The sequence below is a fragment of the Aythya fuligula genome, chromosome 18 (genome assembly GCF_009819795.1).
Source record: "Aythya fuligula isolate bAytFul2 chromosome 18, bAytFul2.pri, whole genome shotgun sequence".
NCBI lineage: Eukaryota > Metazoa > Chordata > Aves > Anseriformes > Anatidae > Aythya > Aythya fuligula.
This window is the reverse complement of record NC_045576.1, coordinates 64,212-86,700: the sequence shown is the minus strand read 5'-3', so window position 1 is coordinate 86,700 and position 22,489 is coordinate 64,212. Positions and strand designations below refer to the sequence as shown.

Genomic DNA, 22,489 nt, shown 5'->3' with positions numbered 1-22,489 from the left:
AAGATACTGTATGATTATATGATTCATCCGAACATATTCCAAACTTATGTACCAATAACCAGAAAGGACTTACTGAATTAATCTGAGATTAATCAAGCCGCATTCAGTACTTTTAAGAGGAAATGAGGAGAAACAAAACTTGTAGTACTTCTGAAACTCTGTGTGTTACTAGAGAGAGGTTGGAAGGGAGTGTAACTGTTTGAAGGTTTCTATATTGGATGGCCACAAAGTTTGAGAAGAGATGATAATTGAGATAGGATATTGACAGTGTACGCTGTGGTATGTGCTCTTTGTCATGACCTGCATATCATACATGTAAGATTTACTGATGAGCTATTAAGTCAATTGTCTCCAAGCAGAAGTCCTGTGCTAGGAAGTGATAAATATCTTACAGGTAATTTAGCTTGCTAACATGGGCAAACTATATAGATACATCATAAAAGTGTAATATATCCACAGTGGTGGCAATGAAAGACATTGTTATTCCATTATGTATAGAAGTGTAAGAAAATTAGAATATTTTCCTACTCCAGAAAGCCTTTAAAGTACATTTTCCTCTTACTTTCAGTGCAAGTACATAGTTTGATAACATTGCTCACAAGTAAGATTTGTGTGCATTGCATTGTGCTATGCTTATCTAGAGCAAATAAATATAATATGAAAGTGCAAAATAAATGTATAGATTTCCTCCTAAAACTACAGATGTAATAAAATTGTTTTGCTTATGTAGGTCTCTAAATATATATATTTATTCTTTTTTTTTTTCTTTTCTATACAAACCTTTATAATAAAATCAATATTTTATAATTTATCAAAACAGGTGTTTTTTTTTTTCAGATTACCCTAAGCTTTATCACTAAAGTTTTAGCATTTGAATATCAACTAACAAATACCTGAAATGTTGATGCCACATGGCAAACTTCTGAAACCATAACTGTTATGTCTACTGACAGCACACATTCACTATTAGCAACGAACTAAAAAGTTACCTCAGGACTGAGGTATAATATCCATCCAGCTTCATCATTTGGTCTTTTGGAGTAAATATTGTGAACTACAGTGTCTTTTATAAGAACTGCTGTGGCACGCAAGATAAAAGACACAAATAAATTCATATGGATGTAGTTTCTTGTGCAGTGAAGTTTTCTGTAGGAAGAAAATATATCAGTCCTTTGGAATACATTTAATTAAAACAATAGCAACAACAACTAAATACTGTTATAGTCATATTGCTGCCATTAATGGATTTTAATTAGGAATTACCTTTGTAAGGCTTATTATTAGAAAAAACAAACAAACAAACAAACAAAAACCCATAAATTTGTATCAGAAGTTAAACTCAAATATATGAAAACAAGACTGTGCATACTGTGGTCTATAATTTAAAAATGCATGCAAATTTGTACTAACCTGAGCAAAGAAAGTATAAGGAGAGCTAATACAAGTGAGATGAGAGAAAAATAATATCCTGTAGTGTACAACAGCTGTAGTGTAGTAAGTAATTGATGTTCTTCTTCCTAGGAACAAAAAAGAAAGATAATGTATCTATACAATACATGCAGGCAGGTAAGCAGGGCAAGAACACAGCTTAGAAAACTTTGAGTCCAACTTTGTGTTGCAGCATAGCCAGGGAGGGTTTCTGGTGTCTGTTCCCTGCACATCCTCATGAAATCGTTCCAGGAAAGACAAAAATGGAGAACAGCCTTAGTTTCTTTTCAAATTAGAATGAACTCAAGGTCTAATTTCCAGAAAGATCTTGCACAAACACCATCATGAGTCTTAATTACAGCTAGTCATTGCCACGACTACTTGCAACAAAAGGATCCTACTGGTTTAATAGTTGCAGAGTTACCTGACTCCACCTGTGCAATCAAATGCAATTATTATTTGTGTGGCCTGAGGACACAGCTACATAACAGTCCTGTGTGCACAGTTTTCAGAGTCAGCTGTGTCTGAGTCATTGAAATAGACTGACTTCTGCCATGAACGTTTCTTTCACAACAAACAGAATGATTTAATTATTGTTTACTAGCATGTCTTTGAATGTCTTTGAGACATGGTGGGACAGATCCCAAGAATGGATGGAAAGATGGAAAGATACTGGCTCTTTAGGAAGGACAGAGAGAAGAGGTGAGGAAGGGACATTGCCCTCTATGTTAATGAGCTTCTGGAGTGTGTACAGCTCTGCCTGTGGTTAGATGAGGAGCTGACAGAGCTGATGGGACAGCATTAAAGGGATTGTAGGGATAGGGAACATTATCAGGGAGAGTGCTGCGTGCCACTTGATCAAGAAGACCAAGCAGATGAGGCCCCCTGTAGCCAGATAGAAGGAGCCTCGCATCCTCAAGTCCTTTTCCTCATGCAGGACTTCAAACACCACAGTATCTGTTGGAGGGACAGCACAGCAGGGCATATCCAGGAGGTTCCTGAAATGCATTGATGACAACTTCCTTCTTCAGATGATAGAGGATCCAATGAGGAGAGATGTTATGCTGGACATCATTCTCACCAGCAAAGAGGGACTGGTGGGGAATTTGAAACTCAAGGGCAGCCTCAGCTGCAGAGATCATGAATTTGGGGAGTTCTTTATTCAGAAGACATCAAGGAGGGAGCACAGCAAACTTGGTACTCTGGACTTTGAGAGCTGACTTTGGCCTGTTCAGGGATGTGCTTGGTATCATACCATGGAACAAAGCCCTGGAGGGAAGAGGGGCCCGAGAAAGCTGGTTAATATTCAAGGATTACCTCCTCCAAACTCAGGAGAGATGTATCCCAACAAAGAGGAAGTTGGGGAAAAACACCAAGAGGCCTATGTGGAGAAACAAGGAGCTCCTGACCAAATTCAAGCAGAAAGAGGATGCCTACAGAGGGTGGAAGCAAGGACAGATGCCCTGGAAGGGATACAGAGATATTGCCTGGACAGTCAGGGATCAGGTTAGGAAAGCCAAAGCCCTTTTAGAATTAAATTTGGCCAGAGACATCAAGGGCAAGAAGAAAGGCTTCTATAGGTACATCAGCGATAAAAGGAAGGCTAGAGAAATTGTGGGCCCTCTCTAGAAGGAAACAGGGGACCCAGTCACACAGGATATGGAGAAGGCTTAGATACTTACTGACTTTTTTGCCTCAGTCTTCACTGACAAGAGCTCCAGCCACATAGCCTAGGCCCCAGAAGGCAAATTCAGGGACTGGAAGAATGCTGAACTGTCCGCTGTAAGAGAAGATCAGGCTTGAGACCAGCTAAGGAACCTAAAGGTGCATAAGTCCATGAAACCTGATGAGATACATCCATGGGTCCTGAGGGAACTGGCGTATGTAGTTGCTACATCTCACACCATCATATCTGAGAAGTCGTGTCAGTCTAGTGAAGTTCCTACTACTAGAAGAGAAAACATAACCTCTATTTTTAAAAAGGGAAAAAATTAAGACCCTGGAAACTAGGGTCCAGGCTGGATGGGGCTTTGAGCAATCTGGTTGAGTAGAAGGTGTCCCTGCCCATGGGGCAGGGAGGATAGAATTAGATGATCATTAAGATTCCTTCCAATCCAAACCATTCTATGATTCTATGATTCTATGCCATGAGCAAGACCTCAGAGAAAGAAGGGAAGCGCTTCTTTTGATATTTGTTCCTGCTATATTTTTTTCTTTGTGTATTTGCTTCTCATATGTTCATTTTGCTTTTCTAGTTCAATAAAAGCTTCTCTACAGAGAGGACATGGAGATGCAGAATATGTTATTTTCATAATCCACATCTGCCCTACAAAGATTTTCTTGGAACTTGTCTCTTTTCCTTAGTGTTTTTTCTGTTTCCTATATGAACTATCTACTTGTTCAGCCAGAGATTTTAACACTCTCTTCCTGCCAGTTAGTTGTCTCTGATGAATTTATGCTAATAAGTACTATCTGGATAGCAGAGTGAGCTGTGCCTGCTGCTAGAAACTCTCTTGGAAGGAGTGCAAGTGCCCAGGAAGAACAATGTGGGTGCATGGCCATACTCAGCTCTATGAGAAGATTCAAACAGGCAAGAACCTAAGAAATAGGGTGAGTTATCACCTTGGCTATGACATTTTTTCAAAACCAAAGTATATGAAATCAGGGTGAATAATCCATTGTGGGTGGATACTAGCTCTGGTATGTTGGCATGTTATGCTTAACATCCACATTTAGGATTGATTGGAAAGCCTTCAGAGAAACCTCACACATGATGACTTAATGTGGTAATTTTCTGCCCACAAGTTACAATCCAGAACAGTCAATAGACAATGGAAAGCCCTCAGTACTCATGGAATTTTATTGCACTTGAATAAACTGTGAGGTTGGAAATCCATATACTCACTATAGCTTACTAAGATCTTGGTAACATGTGGATCCTGAAATAGCAGTGCTTAATAAAGTAATCAATAAATAATATGATCAATAAATTCTTAATTAATAATATAGTCAGTAAATTAATAAAAAATTAAAGTGCTCACCAAAGTAACAAAAGGTGAATTATAAAGCATTCAACGGTAATAGTGTTCATCTAGGAGACTTTATTTTGACATCAGTAAAGCTGAACTTTATGGCAAAAGAAGTTACAAGAAACTGAAATGAGGTAAACTGTATACTTTATTGTTATCTGAAATTCTGCTGCATTTGTTGCACGTCATTGCATGGTTGGGCAAGCAGGCAGCAGGATTGACCCCTGGGTTCCTGTTTGAACTCCTTTTTGCTTAAAACATGACATGAAAACTGAAAGCGAGCATATGCAGTTGCAAAGTGTTTTCTCACAGAGAACATGCAGCCAGGCTTCTTTGCAAACACAGAGGTAGTAAGGATGATTCCCAGCTTCAAAACCCAAAGCTGATTAGTAAATATTTTAATTTTATCTTCACTACTAAGAGCTGAGTGTTGTCAAGGTATTTCCACTATGCTCTATATTCAGCCCGGGATAGTAATTTCCCATTCTGTCAAAGCCCAGTGCTGGGGCTGTATGCTGTATCAAGCAGGATGGAATTTGTGTTATGTTAAATCCTCCAGTCTGCTGCCAGCTAGATTATGAGGTGAAATTCCAGGCAAATGGAAAATAAGGGTTTGCTTTTCAAACTTTTTCAGTTGACCAGTTAACATCTCATTAAGTACCAAAAAGCTCAGGAGGCCGTGGGGAATGAAGCTGCCTGACTTCGGCAGAACAGGGGTCCTCTGAGATTAAGCTACTTGCTAGGAAAGTCACAGGGTTCTTCCCTTCCCTTCCCTTCCCTTCCCTTCCCTTCCCTTCCCTTCCCTTCCCTTCCCTTCCCTTCCCTTCCCTTCCCTTCCCTTCCCTTCCCTTCCCTTCCCTTCCCTTCCCTTCCCTTCCCTTCCCTTCCCTTCCCTTCCCTTCCCTTCCCTTCCCTTCCCTTCCCTTCCCTTCCCTTCCCTTCCCTTCCCTTCCCTTTTATTAGGAGGAATTCAGCACATGTGAACAGTGGATTGAACAGAAAATAATTTGTTTCATCTAAAGCAGGAATCCTCCTTAATCTTTCCTCTTCTGCTTCTTCTAAGCAGGTTTCCTACTTGGTAATCTAAATAAAATGTGAATATCTTTTGCAGGTATTCAATAGGAATGTTTTATCAGTTATTCAAGAAGGGATTAAGAAGATTAAAGTATTAAACCATAATATAAAACATCATACTTACTTTTTTTCTGAAATGATTTTCCTCAGAACATTCTGAACTATCACGCCAAATGTCTGTGGAGTTTTCCTTTGTTTGCCAAATTCCTTCATCCAAGCAGACTCTGTATACATTTCCTGCACTTCCTGAAAGTAAACAGAGGTTTAGTCTGAAAGGTCAAAATAAAGATATAATTTTTCATGCACATTTCAAGGATTTCTCCCTCATACCATAGCAATAGTACCTAAAAATAAATAAATAAATAAATAAATAAAAATCAAATAAAAACACCAAAAACACCCACATCTTCTACTTTGTTTTTGACAATATATTTTTAATATTTACACAGAAGAAAGTTGGAACATAATATTGCAAAAATCAGTTCCCAATATATACTCAATCATTACAAAAAACATGGTTACTCCATCCAAAAGATAAGCCCACGTTTCATTTTAATTCTTTTTCCTCACTATGTTCCTAAGTTCCGTCAACACTGCCTATGCTGTGCTGCAAAAATTATATGAAGATGACTGTGGCTTAACTGGGGAATTATCTTTCTTTTGAATTTCAAAGCACCTGTGGTTGATGTTTTATTTACGCGCTTTGGGACCCTATCAGCAGCTGGAACTTTCTTGGCTTTCAGTGTATTGTAGTTTATACTAAATTAGAATTTGCCCATAACATCAGAAAAATGGTATGGAGATTCTGGCTGATGTTTGTTTTTCAGTGTCTCCACATTTTCTCCATGTTTTCTCTCTTAGCCTCTTGACCTCATTTTAAGATTGTCTTCAACAGATGCCTTCCTAAATCATTAGATGATTTCTAATCAGACCTGAGCTTTTTCATTCATTCTTGAATTCACAAGTGTTTAATTATAAATATAATAAATATATATAAAATGTGTTGGAGCAACCACCAGAATATCTCATTTTATTTAGAATAACTGGAATTGAGAGAACTGTTTTTAGAGCACACATTGCTCTGACAGCAGGAGCTTTGTGGCAGGATTGCTGTCCGTGCCCAGTGTAGTTTGTGTGGTCTAACAAGTAGTGGAGTTGAAACAGGTTCCCCAGGCAGAAAATGGCTTTTCCACTTTTACTGGCAATCTGGCACACTGCACAGAGAGGAAGGTTTTCTTGAAGGACATAATTTATACAAGATGTTTTTTTGGTGGTGTTTTTTGTTTGTTTTTAATTTAAAAAAAAGAAAAAAAAAAAAAAAAAAGGATCCTGGAATTCCAGATAAGGTCAGATCAGGAGGAATCTTAAGGTCTGTGTTAGTTACAGACCAACTTCCTGAGAAATTGCTCTGCTGTGATATGGTCCCATTCTGTTGCCAGGTTAGCTCTCTAGGCATTAAACTGACCAATCTGACACACAAAGTGGGAGAGAAGAAAAAATACATTCTCAGTTCTTATGCATCAGCATTAGGGAGAAGTTTGGTCACACTTGATAAACTCATCCTCAAAGTGGTTATGCAGGAACCTTACTGTGAATTTGCGCCTTGTGATTCAAGAGCCAGGAACAAAATAGACCAGAACCATCTGTCCTATATCTGGATTCCCAACATACATTCCAAGAAAAGTTATTACATTCACGTTACCATTTTCCAACCATGGCAAATATGAAGGACAGGGAACAGAGACATTTCCCGGGGGTGAGTAAGGCCAGCAAACAAACTGATCAAATGTTCCATTGCAATGTATTCCTGGGGAGAAAAGAAAATACCAAGAATCACTGTGATTCTGTGATTCTGTGAAATAAATATTTTTAAAAAAAATTAGGAAATGGATAATCATGAAAAACAATGAATACTGAGTAACCTGTGTGGGAATAGAAATGTTGTTTTTGCAGAGTTACATTGTTTAGAAGGAGGGAATGTGGTACTGAGATATGCTTACAGTGATAAGAAAGTTTAGCAGGCGACCTTGTAAAATGCAGACAATCAGACTCCTTAGGACAATTAGGTGAAAATCACGGTGTCAAGTCAAGTCAGATAAGTGAAGAAACATTACCACTTCAAGCAGTAAAAATGTCAAAAGAAATTTGAAATTTAACAGGCCGGCGACTGAAGGCCATGCATTGTTTGTGAAGCATCAGATAGATTGTGAATCTGGATTATCCACTCAGTGGGGAAACAGGGGAGGGTCCTGCCATCAAAAGGTATATAAACTGTGTTTTGGAACTAGTAGATGCGCTCTCTTCTGCTTGTGGGGCACCCGCCATTGCAATCGCGAATAAATTACTACTTCACTGAGATCCTCACCTGAGCCTAAGTTATTGGCTACAGAGTGTTTCTCACAATTTGGGGGCTCGTCTGGGATCCAGTCACCTACTGGGGAGCTCCACCACCGCAGCAGCAGGAAGGCATGCCCCGCTGATTTCAGCGGTCCTGTGCATCGACGGTGGCGGTTCTGCAGAAAGCTGACAGAGGGCCCGAGACTGGTTAAAGAGGCAGGATCCGTGAAGTAGTGGGGAAAGGAAGAAGGTAGGCACTCCAGGTTTTTAAGAATCGATCCGGTAACTCTGTGCACAGACCAAGGTAAGAAATATTAAGTATTGCCTTGGGGGTCGGGTGATCTGGTGTATGGTAAGCCCTTGCACGGGGAAGTGCTGGCACTACACCAGGGGAATCTGGTGTACGGTAATCCTTGCATGGGGCAGTGCTTGAAAGTACACCAGGGAATCTGGTAAACTCAGGTGTGCGGTAACGCTGGCACGGGGAAGTGCTTGGCGGTACACCCCCATCTTTCAGTACGTTGGTGTGTGGTACACTGCAGAAGGGAAATTTCTGTAGCACATACTGGCGAGGGTTAGGAAAGATGGGAAGTGCGAGTTCCAGGGAATCTGGTAAACTCATAGGTGTGCGGTAACGCTTGCATGGGGAAGTGCTTTGCGGTACACCCCCATTTTTCAGTACGTTGGTGTGTGGTACACTGCAGAAGGGAAATTTCTGTAGCACATACTGGCGAGGGTTAGGAAAAATGGGAAAATATGAGTTCCAGGAGACAGGGAGATATCCCTGGGGGAGTGCCTACTAATAGTTCTTCCTGAAGAATGATAAGAAATTGGAAACATAATCCCAAAATTAGAGGGATTGTAAAAGAAAAATAATTAAAAAAAAAAAAAAAAGGGTTAAATATTGTGTATCAGTCTGGACAAAAGAACCAATTAAGGAAACAGCAGTATTTTGGCCAAAATACGGGTCTGATGAAAATTCAGGCTTTAAATTTATGTGTAAACAATAAGATTCCTTTTTCAGAGAAGGAGCCAAGTTATGCTCCCTATAATCTTAATATTGAACTGGTGGCAGCAGCAGTCACTCCAGGAAGGGAGACAGGGACTGTAATTAACACTGTCCCTAAAGAAGGATCGTACTCTAGGCTCCGGCAAGAATTAGAACAAGGTAGAAGATATATTGAGAATTTTGCCTTCCCTGATACTAACAGTACTAACACTAACTGTGTATCCTCTTAGGTGAACTACCCCCTCTCCCCCCTCCTTACCAGCAGAGAGGTTAGGACTTTTAAGAAGGAGAGGAAGTCTTTATTCAAGGACCCCAACAGCCTACCTGAACAATTAGACCAGTTCCTACGACCTTATTTATACTCTTGGGGGAGGGAATTATGTCTATAAGTATGTTGTTTATAGGGAAAGAAATGGGAATGATCAGGAGGAGAGCTGCTATACAAGAATGGGAAAGAGCTCATCCTCCAGGACCAGGGGTAATACCGGCAGGGCAGAAATACCCACTTGCCAATCCTGGCTGAAATAATAATAGTGTGCAACACAGAAATCATATGAGAGACTTGGGGTCAGAATGAGAAAGTACTCGGGGATGAGTCCCAAGGACCTGGTATCCCAAGGGCTCTTGAAAGTTCATTGTGTGATTAAAGCCTGGCAAAATACGCAGAAAATGCTTCAGAAGGTGGGGGGATGTAGTGAACAGTCACTGGGGGACCCTCCTGCGGGAGGCCCTGGAGGTGTGTGTCTGGAGGGGAGATAAGAAGGAGAAAAAAAAAAAAGAGATCGAAACTAATGGTATTGACAGTGCAGCGGGTAGTGAGGCAGAGGGTTGGAGAAAGATGAAGAAAATCTTCAGGGGGAGTCAGGGCCAGGATGGAAAGGAGAGGAAGAGAGATGAAGGAATGGCAGGTAAAGAAGGCTGCCTGTGTTGTGGCCCAAATCCTAGCAGGGACAGGCTTTCATAAGATGTTTTAAGTGTGGCCAGGCTGGCAACTTCGAATAGGAATATCTGGAGTGGAAGAAGGAGGAAAGAAGGAAAATGGGATGAAATATACTATATTGATATGTTGTTTCAGTATCTTGGAGAGAAAAGGTATGGAATTAAGTTGGACCCTGACTGAGCCTTTGGTGCTGGTATTAGAAAAGTACAGGCTGGAGAAAGATGAAGGAAGTGTTAAAAGGGTTGCTGAAGGTGTTAAAGGTGTGGCATGTAGTATTTAACAGAGCTGTTTGAAGTTGCATGAGCAGGGAAAGAGGATGTAGGCATTATCTAAGTAACAGTCTAGAAGTTTTGGTATATTTGCATATTTGCTGTGGTGTTTATTCAGTTTCCCAAGCATCGGGGAGGGGGGAACAGCCTGCTCCACCAGGGGCCTCTCCAGCGGCCGCAGGGGGGCTTCGGCTCCAGTGCCTGGAGCGCCTCCTCCGCCTCCTTCTGCACTGACTTTGGTGTCTGCGGGGGGGTTTCTCACTCTCCCAACTGCTGTTGAGCAGCAGGTATTTGTTTGTTTCTTTGTTTGTTTGTTTTCGTGGATGTGCTCTCACAGAGGCACGGACTGTATTGCTCATGACTTGGCTCTGGGCAGCAGTGGGCCTCTTTGGGGCCAGATGAAATTGTCCCTTATCTGCCACGGGGAGGCTTCTGGGTTTTTCTCACGGGGGCTGCCACTGCAGTTTCCCACCCCCACACCCCTCACACCCCCCGAACCTTGCCATCAAACCCAATACACTGGGGCAGCTAGGTCATTACTGGCTTGTAAAGTATCAGGGATTAAATTAACTAATGAAACCCTAAAAAGTGATGGGGGCAGAAGGGGCTGGGATAACAGTGCCACTTTGGGGGGATACCAAGCTGAGACTAGGGGATAAAATGATCACTGGGTAATTATTGTATGTACCCAAGGCAGGGACTAACTTGTTGGGAAGGGATTTGATGATTAAATTGGGCATTCAAATAGGAAATTGTTAGACTGGAATAACAGCGTTATTAATGGAGTGCTCTCTGGCCCTGAGAGCAAACGTATATTCACCTCTGACTGGAAAGACCCTGAAATGGGGGCGGAAGCAACAATACAGGTGGACAATTTTACCTCAGGGGTTTATAGGGCCACCTATCCGTTTGGGTAAGTTCTAAAAAAAAAAGAAAAAAAAAAAAAAAAATTTGGAGCAATTACAACCTCCCAAGGAGGTATTAATGTTAACAAATATGTGGATCGTTTTCTATTGTCAGGACAGGAGAAAAGAGTTGTGAAGAAAGCTACTAACAAGCTATTCAACTTTCTGGGAAAGCAGGGCTTGGGAGTATTGAAAAATAAATTACAATATGGAGAAAGAGAAGTCAGGTATTTAAGGCATCTAATGTCTGAAGGAAAACAAAGAATAAATGCAGAGAGGATTCAGGGAATTGTTGAAAATTAAGAAAGAACTAAAAAGTTTTAAAAGAAAGATTTTTTTAAGGAATCAGGAGCCATGAAGTCTGAAGGAAAATCAATACTCCTTGATGGGAGAGAAATGCTGAATAAAGTGATAATGAGGCAAATATTAACTGTTTTACATCAGAAGAGTCATTGGGAGGTGCAAGCAATGTGTGATGTTGTGCTAAGAAAGTATGTCTGTGTAGGAATATACACTTTAGGGAAGCACGTATGTAGAGGATGTACCATATGTCAAAAGGTAAATAAAAAGGTCTTCTGTAACCCATCTAGAGGGGGACGGGAGCCAGGGGTTTGACATTTCCAAAGTATACAGGTAAACTTTACTGAGTTACTTGTTTGTCCTAATTGACCACATGACTAGATGGGTGTAAGCTTTACTGCAAGGGTTAAAGCAGGCCTTAGAGATTGAGTGGGATTTTCACAGCCCCTGGCACCCCTCCTCTTCTGGGAAGGTGGAGCGAATGAATCAGACATTAAAGAAGCAATTAACTAAACTAGTGTTAGAAACCCAACTTCCTTGGGTAAAATGCTTACTCCTACAGGTTTAAACAGCACCAAGAAAGGATATAGGAATTTCACCATATGAGATGCTGTTCAGATTGCCCTATCTGGGCAAAAGGGATGAGATACCACAATTCAAAATAAGAGAGTTTTCTTAAGAACTGTATTCTGGGGTTGTCCTCTTCTTTGTCATCTCTCAGGACCTGTGGGTTGTTGGCTCAAACCCCACCTTTGGAATTTCCCATTCACCACCATCACCCAGGAAACCGGGTCCTGATTCGGACCTGGCAAGAGTCAACTCCAGCCTGAATAGGAAGGACAATTACTGACCACTGAAACAGCCGTAAGAACTGCGGAAAAAGGTTGGACTCACTATACTCGAGTGAAGGCATCCGTCGATGCTAGTACCTGGGAAGCTGTTCCTACAAAAGACTTGTTGGAAGTTGAAATTGAAGAGAAAAATCTCATAGTGGACTCTGAGCAGGATAAGAGCTTACAATTGTAAACTAACCTTTTATTTTCACAGGTAACTAACGAGTGTGACTTGTGATTGAGAGAAAGGACAGACCTATAGCAAATTGCAGTGCTCCCAAGGGGGGGTTGTTATAGTAGTAGTGTACATCTTATTCTTTGTATTGATAATTATTTGGAAACCTAAGGTTTAAAAATAATGACAGGGAAAAATTGATTACTAATTTTGTTTTTAGTGATTCTAGGCCTCAGAGAAGGCCTCGGTCAATTGGCAACTTGGAAAAGGCATGACCAAATAATAGCAAAAACGGGATACCCCATCAAAATATGGGTGACTGTGACAGAGGGTTGTGTACCACAATCTGCCACGTTTGATGTTTGTGAGGTGTTAGCTTGTGGAGATTTAAATGCCCAACGACAATTGAGCAGACAGAACAAATAACTGGGAGAGACCCAACAGCCAGATTGAGAATAGCTGTATGGAAATGATCCTCTATTGCCATCAGAGAAAGGGAGAAACTCAAGGAGAAAACAGGAGAGAAAACAGGAGGCCCTCTGAAATGTGGCAGTTCAAACATTTGAGATTCGAACAGGGTATGGGGATATGAATGCCTGGATAGAATGGGTCAAATATACTGTCCAGAGTCTCAACCGTAGCTACTGCTATGCTTGTGCCTCGGGATGACCCATTGCCCAGATAGTGCCCTTCCCATGGGGGTGAACCGAAGACTCCCAAGGGATGCGATGTATGATTGCACTGTACCAAGAAAAGACTGCCTGGGGAAATGAGGCCTGTAAGTCTCTCTTTGCTGTTCCTTGCATGATAGCAATATCACTGTTCCCCCTGCATTCTCTACAGCTATAGGTAACCATACAGCTTGCCTCTCACGGCAGGGTGTGAGTGCTACCTGGCATCTGGGAGAATTTGCCTTGTGCTACCAAGGACTTGATGGGAAACTGCTCAAGACTAGAGATCCCCAGGGCAGATCTCTGGTGGTACGGTGGAGGGAAGATCTTACGGTCCACCCTACCATCTAATTGGGAAGGCACTTGTGCACTTGTTCAATTAGCTATACCCTTCATCCTGGCATTTGAAAGAGAAACATCACAAATACCCAGAAGAAGTAAAAGAGGCTTAGGAATATCATTTGATGATAGAGTATACATAGATTCTATTGGGGTACCTAGAGGAGTTCCGGATGAACATAAAGCCAGAAATTAAATTGCTGCAGGGTTTGAGTTACTGTTCTGGTGGGTAACAATCAATAAAAATGTGGATTAGATTAATTATTTCTATTATAATCAGCAGAGATTCATCAATTATACCAAGGATGCGATGAGAGGAATCGCTGAACAACTAGATGCCATCAGCAAAATGGCTTGGGAAAACAGGATAGCAATAGATATGATGTTCATGGAGAAGGGTGGTGTATGCGTGATGCTGGGCAACCATTGTTGTACTTTTATCCCTAACAATACTGCCCCGGATGGCACAGTAACAAGAGCATTGCAAGGGTTTACCACCCTTGCCAATGAATTGGCAGAAAATTCGGGAGCAGACACTTCCATTACAGGATGGTTGAAATCTTGGTTTGGTAAATGGAAAGGAATGGTAATGTCCATATTTACATCCTTGATTGTAGTAGCAGGAGTTTTGACGGCTATTGGCTGTTGCATTATTCCCTGTGTAAGGGGACTTGTCCAGTGGTTAATGGAAACCGCATTATTGAAACAAATGACCATAGATCCACCACCCTACTCAGATAAAATGATATTAGAGGAAATGGAGAGCAAAGAAAGTGAAGAAGAGAAAAATATTTACCAAATTACACTTAAAATAAATAAATAAATAAATAAATAAAAATAAAAACAGTTTTTGCAAAAATCAACAGTTTATAAAAAAAAAGAAAAGGGGGGAATTGTGGGAATAGAAATGTTGTTTTTGCAGAGTTACATTGTTTAGAAGGAGGGAATGTGGTACTGAGATATGCTTACAGTGATAAGAAAGTTTAGCAGGCGACCTTGTAAAATGCAGACAATCAGACTCCTTAGGACAATTAGGTGAAAATCACGGTGTCAAGTCAAGTCAGATAAGTGAAGAAACATTACCACTTCAAGCAGTAAAAATGTCAAAAGAAATTTGAAATTTAACAGGCCAGCGACTGAAGGCCATGCATTGTTTGTGAAGCATCAGATAGATTGTGAATCTGGATTATCCACTCAGTGGGGAAACAAGGGAGGGTCCTGCCATCAAAAGGTATATAAACTGTGTTTTGGAACTAGTAGATGCGCTCTCTCCTGCTTGTGGGGCGCCCGCCATTGCAATCGTGAATAAATTACTACTTCACTGAGATCCTCACCTGAGCCTAAGTTATTGGCTACAGAGTGTTTCTCACAACCTGCAATCACACAGGCTCATTCTGTGTGGAGTGGATACCAATCCCATCATATAGAGACCTGTGTTCTAGACAGAAATTATTTAGATTTAACATAAACTTTGTGCATTCACAGTGCAGTGTTTGGTGCACAGTGCAGAAATAGCTGCTGTCCTTCCCTGGATGTACAAAACAGCAGTAGGTACTACACGCTTCATTATGAACTAAGGGTGTTATTCAAAATCAGCCTGGGGCCTCTGTTGTCCAAATGTAACAGATTCCAGGTATGTGAATTGTGTTTGTACATGCCACTGTGTTTGTACATGTCACATAGTTTTAGCTGATAAATGGAAAATATTCTACTTTTCATGACTGCTCTTACACCAATTTTCAGCACAGAAAACTATAAACTTCTCTGATAGTGAACCTGGGGAACTAGAGGATAGAGAGCTTACAATCTCTCAGAAAAACTCAGTCATTTTTAAGATGTCATGTCACTCACAGGACTTAAGGTTAAGATACACCACTTTAAAATGCAGAAGTGAAATAGTTCAGTCATGTTAGAGTAAGATAAAATAAAATGCATTAATGACTGCACTAGTTTCTTGGTTATTTTCTGTCCTTTTGTCTTTTTTTCCAGGGTAAGTTGAAATTCTCTTCTCTCAACATTAAAGCTTGCTGCCCATCCATGGTAGAAGAATATATCCTGGTTCATTTTCCATAACACTCAGCAATACTTTGAGAATCTTGGGTGGGAAGAAGAATATAGAGAACAACAAATACAGCTGTGGGCTATCTCACCAGAAACTTTATGGCCTGCTTCTGCTAAAATACAAGGGCAATATTTGCATTCTTAATAGTTCCATAATATTTTTTGAGGCTGAACTTGTGACTTTATTTGCCTTGCATAGTTGTTAACATCTATAGCTGCATTTTTGTCATTCATTTCACCAATATCTCGTGAGGGACACAAAATAGGAGAGGTAGAGGAGAGGAGAGGAGAGGAGAGGAGAGGAGAGGAGAGGAGAGGAGAGGAGAGGAGAGGAGAGGAGAGGAGAGGAGAGGAGAGGAGAGGAGAGGAGAGGAGAGGAGAGGAGTTGGAACTTCTCCAACTACTCACTACTCAGACAGAGCCTGTGTCATCCTCTCCTGAAGACAGACACCTAGCTGAGCAGAACTTATACTTTTAGTGTAAAATAATTGCAGATTATGAGCTCCCCTTTTGCTAAAGAGCATAAATAATAATAAAAAAAATATAAAAAATAATTAAAAAAAATAAATAAAGAGCTCACACACAGAGGTAGGAGACATGGACTCAGGTCCTCCCTCTGCCACTTTTCAGGAGAAGACACTGTCCTCTGAACCTATTCTGCTCTTGAGCTAAGAATCCGAGTTACAGAGTTGGGAGAATATATAAGGAACTGCAAGCTAAAGGTTACAGGTGCCAGGTGATCATGGGGCAACCTGTTTACTGTGCCTTAGTTTATTAACCTAATTACATTACTGCAAAAAGCATAAGCAGTCCTGTGAGAAGAGAGCAGGCCCCAGGTGCCTTGACTAGGCAAAAAACAGACTATGCTTTACCTCATTTGTTTTGTGTTTTTGTCTGCTATGGCTTAGTTTCTAAATGAGAAATGGGAGTCATCTCATTTTCCCTTGATGACCTGTTGTCTTATGGCTATTACAGTTTCCAGGAATATTGTTTTGACTTTCCTTCAGGCTGAAAAGGGGAGTGAACATAGGTTTCCTTCAACTAAATGATGTGTTTCATCCAAGTAATGGGTAGCAGCCATTTCTTGACTGTGTATTCTGTGACATATCATAATGGTAGCTCAGGACCAGCTGTTCAGTAGTTCTTTTCAGTATATGATCTGGTTTTATATATAAAAACGTAATATATTTCAGGACAAAAACAGCCATTAACTTCATGACTGCATGTCTGTAGGTCTAGTTACGGCTGACTGTTTACATTTAGAATTTACATTTAGAGGCACACGGTTGTGCAAAGCAAGTAAAATAATTTGAATTTTGCATATTCAGCAATGTTACTTAACACATTTTTTGATTGTTCTGCTTGTTTCCTTACCAGCATCTACAGTTGATTCCTGTAGCATTTTCAAGCATTCTTGTTTATATTTGTTCCATCCAGTAGTTGTTTTTTCCAGCAGAGATGCTTTGGCCTGTGAGTAAGAACACCTTACATGAGGAAAATCAGAGCCTTGTGGTGTTTTACTGAGGTAGTTTCCTTCCATTGTAACAAATTTATGAACAGAGGAGAGGAGAGGGTAGGAGAATGGAGACAAGTTAGGTAAGCAGGGAGAAAAAGGCCTTCCTTCTCTAGGAGACTCTTACTGAAATTTCATTAGTTGTTTTCTTTGCCTGAGCAAGAAATGTATTGCCATGGTACTCTGTTACCATAGAAACCACCACCACCAAAAAAAGAAAAAAAGACAATTCCTCCACTGTAGAAAATGTGTGCTGATCTTCAAAACTTCTTCAGTTTTTCCAAGCCTTTTACAATCACTTTATGCCAAAGTCAGCTAACCGTTCTCATGTAGGTTTCTTATTTATGTTTCTGTTTTTGCTAGACTAATTTATGAATCTGATTTATAACAGTTTTGAGGGCTGTTTATTGTTACAGCTTTTTTAAAGATAATCAACCTTACTTCAGTACTTCAGTAATAATTTGAAAGTATAATAAACAAACAATAATATTTAGCTGCTGTTATCTATTCTGCAATGCATTTTGTGCTCCACCTGAGCACTTCAACAGACACTTCTTCCTCCAACACCTGCAACTGTGCTATAGACACTTTTATTTTCCTAAGCATTTTGAAAAACACTCAATCATTCATCTTAGTTATCTTATCCTCTTTGCCTAGAGATGGTACAGTTTTACTGTCTCCTCTGAAAAGTTAGATTTCTGGAGAATATAATCTGGAATAACTACTTTTATGTGGTTTGCTTAAAGAGAATAGAAAGAGGAGCACTTCAAAACCAATTTCTCTTTTACTATTGTAGTGTAGTATAGGCTCAACTTTGGATTTATTCAGTTTGGTGACAGTGAATTCTGCACTTTCCCCTCTTAGTGCCTGGAAAATCAACCCTTCTGCAATGTCAAGACCCCATCTGGTCCTCTTGGCTGTTCCTTTCCCTAAATGAGCACTTTGATGTACAAATCCTGGTGGGCTGCATGAGAGAACATAGTTTCATTTATATGGACAGCATAGAAGCTGCAGAACCACATTAAATAACAAAATTGTAGAATCATTTAGATTGTAGAAGACCCAGTAGATCATCAGGTCCACCCACCAACCAATACTACCATTAAACCATATCCCTGAGTGTCACATCCATATATCTCTTAAATATCTCCAAGGATGGCAACTGTACCACTTCCTTAGGCAGCCTGTTCCACCTGACATCTAATCTAAGATTTTCCTGGGGCAACTTGAGGTGGTTGTCTTGCATTCTGCCACTTGTCCCTTGAGAAAAGAAACCAGCCTCTACCTTGCTCCAGCCTCCTTTCAAGCAGTTGTAGAGAGAGATGAGGTCTCCTCTCAGCCTCCTCTTCTCAAGACTAACCAACCCCAGTTCCCTCAGCTACTCCTCATATGTCTTGTTTTCCAGTCCCTTCACCAGCTTTGTTGCTCTTCTCAGAACACATTCCAGCAACTCAGTGGGTTCCTTGGAGCATGTGGCCCAAATCTGAACACAATACTTGAGAAGTGGTCTCAAAATTTGGATAGTGGGTTAAGTACAAATTTTCAAAAAAGCAATTATCCTTACACCAAACAATATTTCTTAGCTCACCAGGGAAAATCCATTTCCTTTTGTCTGGACTACCCCCTTTTTGGAAACTGCCTTTCACATCTGTGCTTTTGTATTGGGCTTGTCTGAGCTAGGTGATGTACCAAGGACTGGCACCTGTACCTTATTCTTTGAAGCTAAGTTTGTTGGAAAATAAATAATATTGTATTTATTTACTTTCAAACAAGAACATTGGTGAATATTAGCTACTTGTTATATGAGACCACACCCTATGCATATTTTTGCTATGTAAGATGTTGCCTGCTCTCTGCTCTGCTTTGAGAAGCTCAGCTAATTTCCAGACACTGTGCTTTAAATTCCAGGGAGTAGAAAGACTATAATTATTCTTCAGTTGATGGGTTTGTAAGATAAGGAGAGAATATTTACATCAGCTATGAGAAAGGAATGCATGTTTCCAAAATAAATATCTTGACATTTCCCTCATGTGGGTCTCAAAATGCTGAAAGCATGGGGAGATTCTTTGTACACTCCTGGGTCAGTGAACCTCATTCAAAGAGGCAAATAGAAGATGACGCACTTGTGGAAAAGACTGCTTGATTTAAGAGATAGCACTTCTGTTTCTAATAAACAAATGCATTAAACAGCTAAGGAAACAGAAAAAGCCATATAATGGCGACCTGGCTGCTTGTTTGGTTCCATTACTAGAGAAAGAGTTGAGAAGCTGGCATGAAGAAACTCAGTTAATAAGATGGAGGAACTGATTAAGTATAAGTGCAGATTCATTTCCTTTCCTAATGCAATTGTCATTCTCTGCAAAACAATAAGCAGAGTCAGATATTCAATACCCGGTCACTATTGATGTAAATGTCTGTGAGATGATTGGTTTTCTGCCATAAGACTCTCTGATAAAAGTAAATAAATTAAGGGAAATTAAGGAGGTAAGACACCTTGATGTCCTGTATCTGTTTAGCTAAGCGAAAAGGATTCAACAAAAATATCAAAGAGACAGGACAAGGATACAGATTTTGTATCTTATATTTGTGTCATTAATATTCTTCAGAAAGGAGTGCAGGTTCTCTCAGAAAGAGGAAGATCTACAGCCTGAGTCAATGTGAGGAGTACAGCAATAACTGCTGTGATCATAGGGACTTTTCCTGCTTTCACCATGTGTGAAGGCCTAGTTCTCTGGGTGTGTTCTAAAAAGAGATGACACATCACTCTGCATCTGAAATGGGTCTGTGATTAGAGATCCCAATGAGGTTTGATTGTGATTTAAATTTTGTGCTACTCTGCTACCAAAACTTAAATGCATGCTCTCAAGCTTTTAGGTAAATTTAAAGTGATCTCACTTTCTGACAACATGCAGCTAAACATGGCTTTTTGTCTCAGTTTTACATTTCAGTTGACATTAAGGCACTCTAGCATTTAAACAGAACTTTAAGCTCAGAAGAAATTGAATACCAAAGTCCAAGACAGAAGCTCAGAAAGTCTGTGACCTTTTGACCTAAACTGGACATTTCTTCATTTCAGAATGTCTGACAATTTGCTGGTAATATATAAACCACATTAGTCCTAAACGCTTGCACCAAAGTTCACTGGCACTGAAATTTTATCAGACTTTCCTGGAAGGGTCTTTAAGTTCATTTAGTTCACTCAGAGCACACAAGGTGCACAAAGTTGACACAGCTGCTTAAAAATAAGCAGAGAACATTGCATGAAGCTCTTGTTTAAAAGGTGGATTAAAATAATAAACCTCCAAAGTTGCAAACGGACTGATTTAAATCTGTTTTTTTTTTTTTTTAAATAACTGACTACATTTTAATCAGGATTTCACCTTTTAAATTTCTTATACTAAGCCAACAATAAAATGAAATGGTTCTGTTTGTTTATTTGGACAATGCTATTATGGTTAGAAAAAAAATAATAAAATTTTGGAATGAATTAGAAATAATGTAAGAGTTCAAAGGATTATTCATTCTTTCATCCATCATCCTGATTTACTCTGATTTCATATCTCTAGAGGTGTTTGCTAGAACATGTGGATATAGTGGTATATGACTATTGTTTTTTCTTTATTGTTAAATATAAAAAAATACACATTTCTTTACATGATCTGTTGTAAACAAGTTACAGGAAACACTACAATAAAGTAACTCACGGTGATTTATAGTCTTGTAAAACTTTGACTTCACAAAACTCATTGGGAGATTTTCTCGTTAATATTGATGGCACCAGCACTTAGGTCAAGACTGGATTCAAAGCTTCTCAAAAAACTGAGAGATGCTTCAGTTCTATTCTCATTTATATGAAAGAAGTTCTAGATTCAATTATCCCAAAGCAATAAGAATATTTTCTAATAAAATAATAATAATAATAATAAAATATCAGAATATGTGTCTCCTGGTAATTTTTTTTTTTCAGGATAAAAAAGGAAAAGGAGCAAAATTAGAGTCTTTACAGCACATACACATGCAAATATATTTCCTGTGGAATTAAGTGTAGGACAAGTGGATAGAAATAACTTACTACTTTTGGTTTAACATAAACCTATATATTGTGTTCATTTTCTTGTATAGTTATTTCATATAAATTTACCCTAAATTTATATAGATTTTTTTTTTTTTTTAGACAAATTGGAACTTACTGCAACATCTTAAGATTTTTTGTTTTAAAGTTACTGAACTAATGGTACACATTAATGAACATGAAAATGAGAAAAAGAGAAAGCAAAAGAAAAAGCAAAAGAAAAAGAAAAGGAAAAAGAGAAAGCAAAAGAAAAAGCAAAAGAAAAAGCAAAAGAAAAAGAAAGAAAAAGAAAAAGAAAAAGAAAAAGAAAAAGAAAAAGAAAAAGAAAAAGAAAAAGAAAAAGAAAAAGAAAAAGAAAAAGAAAAAGAAAAAGAAAAATTCATTTAAGTGAATTACACAGAGATATTATCATTAAATACTGAAAGTTCTTAAAATTTTAAGACAATATAGATGAAGAAACATGCTTTTAAGTTTTTATAGATTTATAAGAAATAGAAGTGAACAGTTTGCTAAAGCTCCACAAGAAATAAAAGTAAATATTGTATATAGTTTTTGCTAGCCTTCTTAAGAAGCTGAGGTGCAGAACAACACCAATAACCTCGACTTGCATTGGAGATGTAACACTCACTCTTCATATATGTCTAAAAGGCTAAGCTGTAGCTCTGTAAACAAACCTAAGGTGACTTTAGAATACAAGTGCAAAAAATAGTAGAAAATAAACATATTTCAGAATGAAATTGATCTCTGAGGCAAGCTGTAAAATAAAAATAATAATGATCAATATTGTTATGAAAAGAAATTGTATAAACACAAGTAAACACAACTTATTCACTGTATGAATCAATGTTAATAGCAGAAATTTGTAATAAACTACCTATTCAGAATGAGTTACGATACAAAATTCTACAGCTTCTCAGTCAACATTTCTCATAACTCATTTTAACATTAATTGTTATATCAGAACTATTTTTGAAACAAACATGCAGTGAAGGTTAAAATGCTGTGTGATAGCTTTATACTGCTAATTATTAATTATTGAATTAGCTTACCTGTTTAACTAGAAATAATATCATGACAGAGCTGGCAGGTCCAGCAGATATTCTGGACCAGAGCCCCATGGTGGACCAGAGACCAAAAAGTGTCATCATGCCCATTCTAATAATTTTGTACCCAATATGCTGCTATTTCCCTCTGCTATAGATCAAATATATCACCCAGTCCTGTGAAAAAAAAGAAAAAAAAAACAACAACAAAACAACAACAACAACAAAAATGATCTTCTTTTACAAGTGTAACCGTTTCAAGAATCTTCTTACAAACAAGCCTGGAAGTCTACAAGAATGTCTAGGCTTGATGGACTCCAACTAAGTCTTGTATTTTTTCTGATTAAAGGCACAGATAATTTTCTCTAAACTTTACAGAAAGTCTGCTTACTGCAGCTTGTCCCTTAGCCAATAAGAAGTCACAAAACTATTAAAACATTAAAGGGCTGATCCTGTTCCCTTGAAACTTCATGGGAATTTTGCCAGTGGTT

The 22,489-nt window shown here is 39.1% G+C and overlaps 1 protein-coding gene across 1 annotated transcript in view; it reads right to left on the bottom strand.

Annotated features, from left to right (window-relative positions):
* The window catches only part of GLP2R (glucagon like peptide 2 receptor), a 49,327-nt gene extending 27,218 nt beyond the window's left edge, over positions 1-22,109 (bottom strand). Inside the window, exons 1-6 of the mRNA XM_032199813.1 lie at positions 22,005-22,109; positions 16,745-16,838; positions 7,234-7,338; positions 5,652-5,777; positions 1,411-1,513; positions 990-1,146 (exon numbers count right to left, since the gene is read on the bottom strand). Coding sequence (XP_032055704.1) covers positions 990-1,146; positions 1,411-1,513; positions 5,652-5,777; positions 7,234-7,338; positions 16,745-16,838; positions 22,005-22,109 — 690 coding nt within the window. The remainder of the gene's footprint in view (positions 1-989; positions 1,147-1,410; positions 1,514-5,651; positions 5,778-7,233; positions 7,339-16,744; positions 16,839-22,004) is intronic.
* Positions 22,110-22,489: the final 380 nt, after the last annotated feature.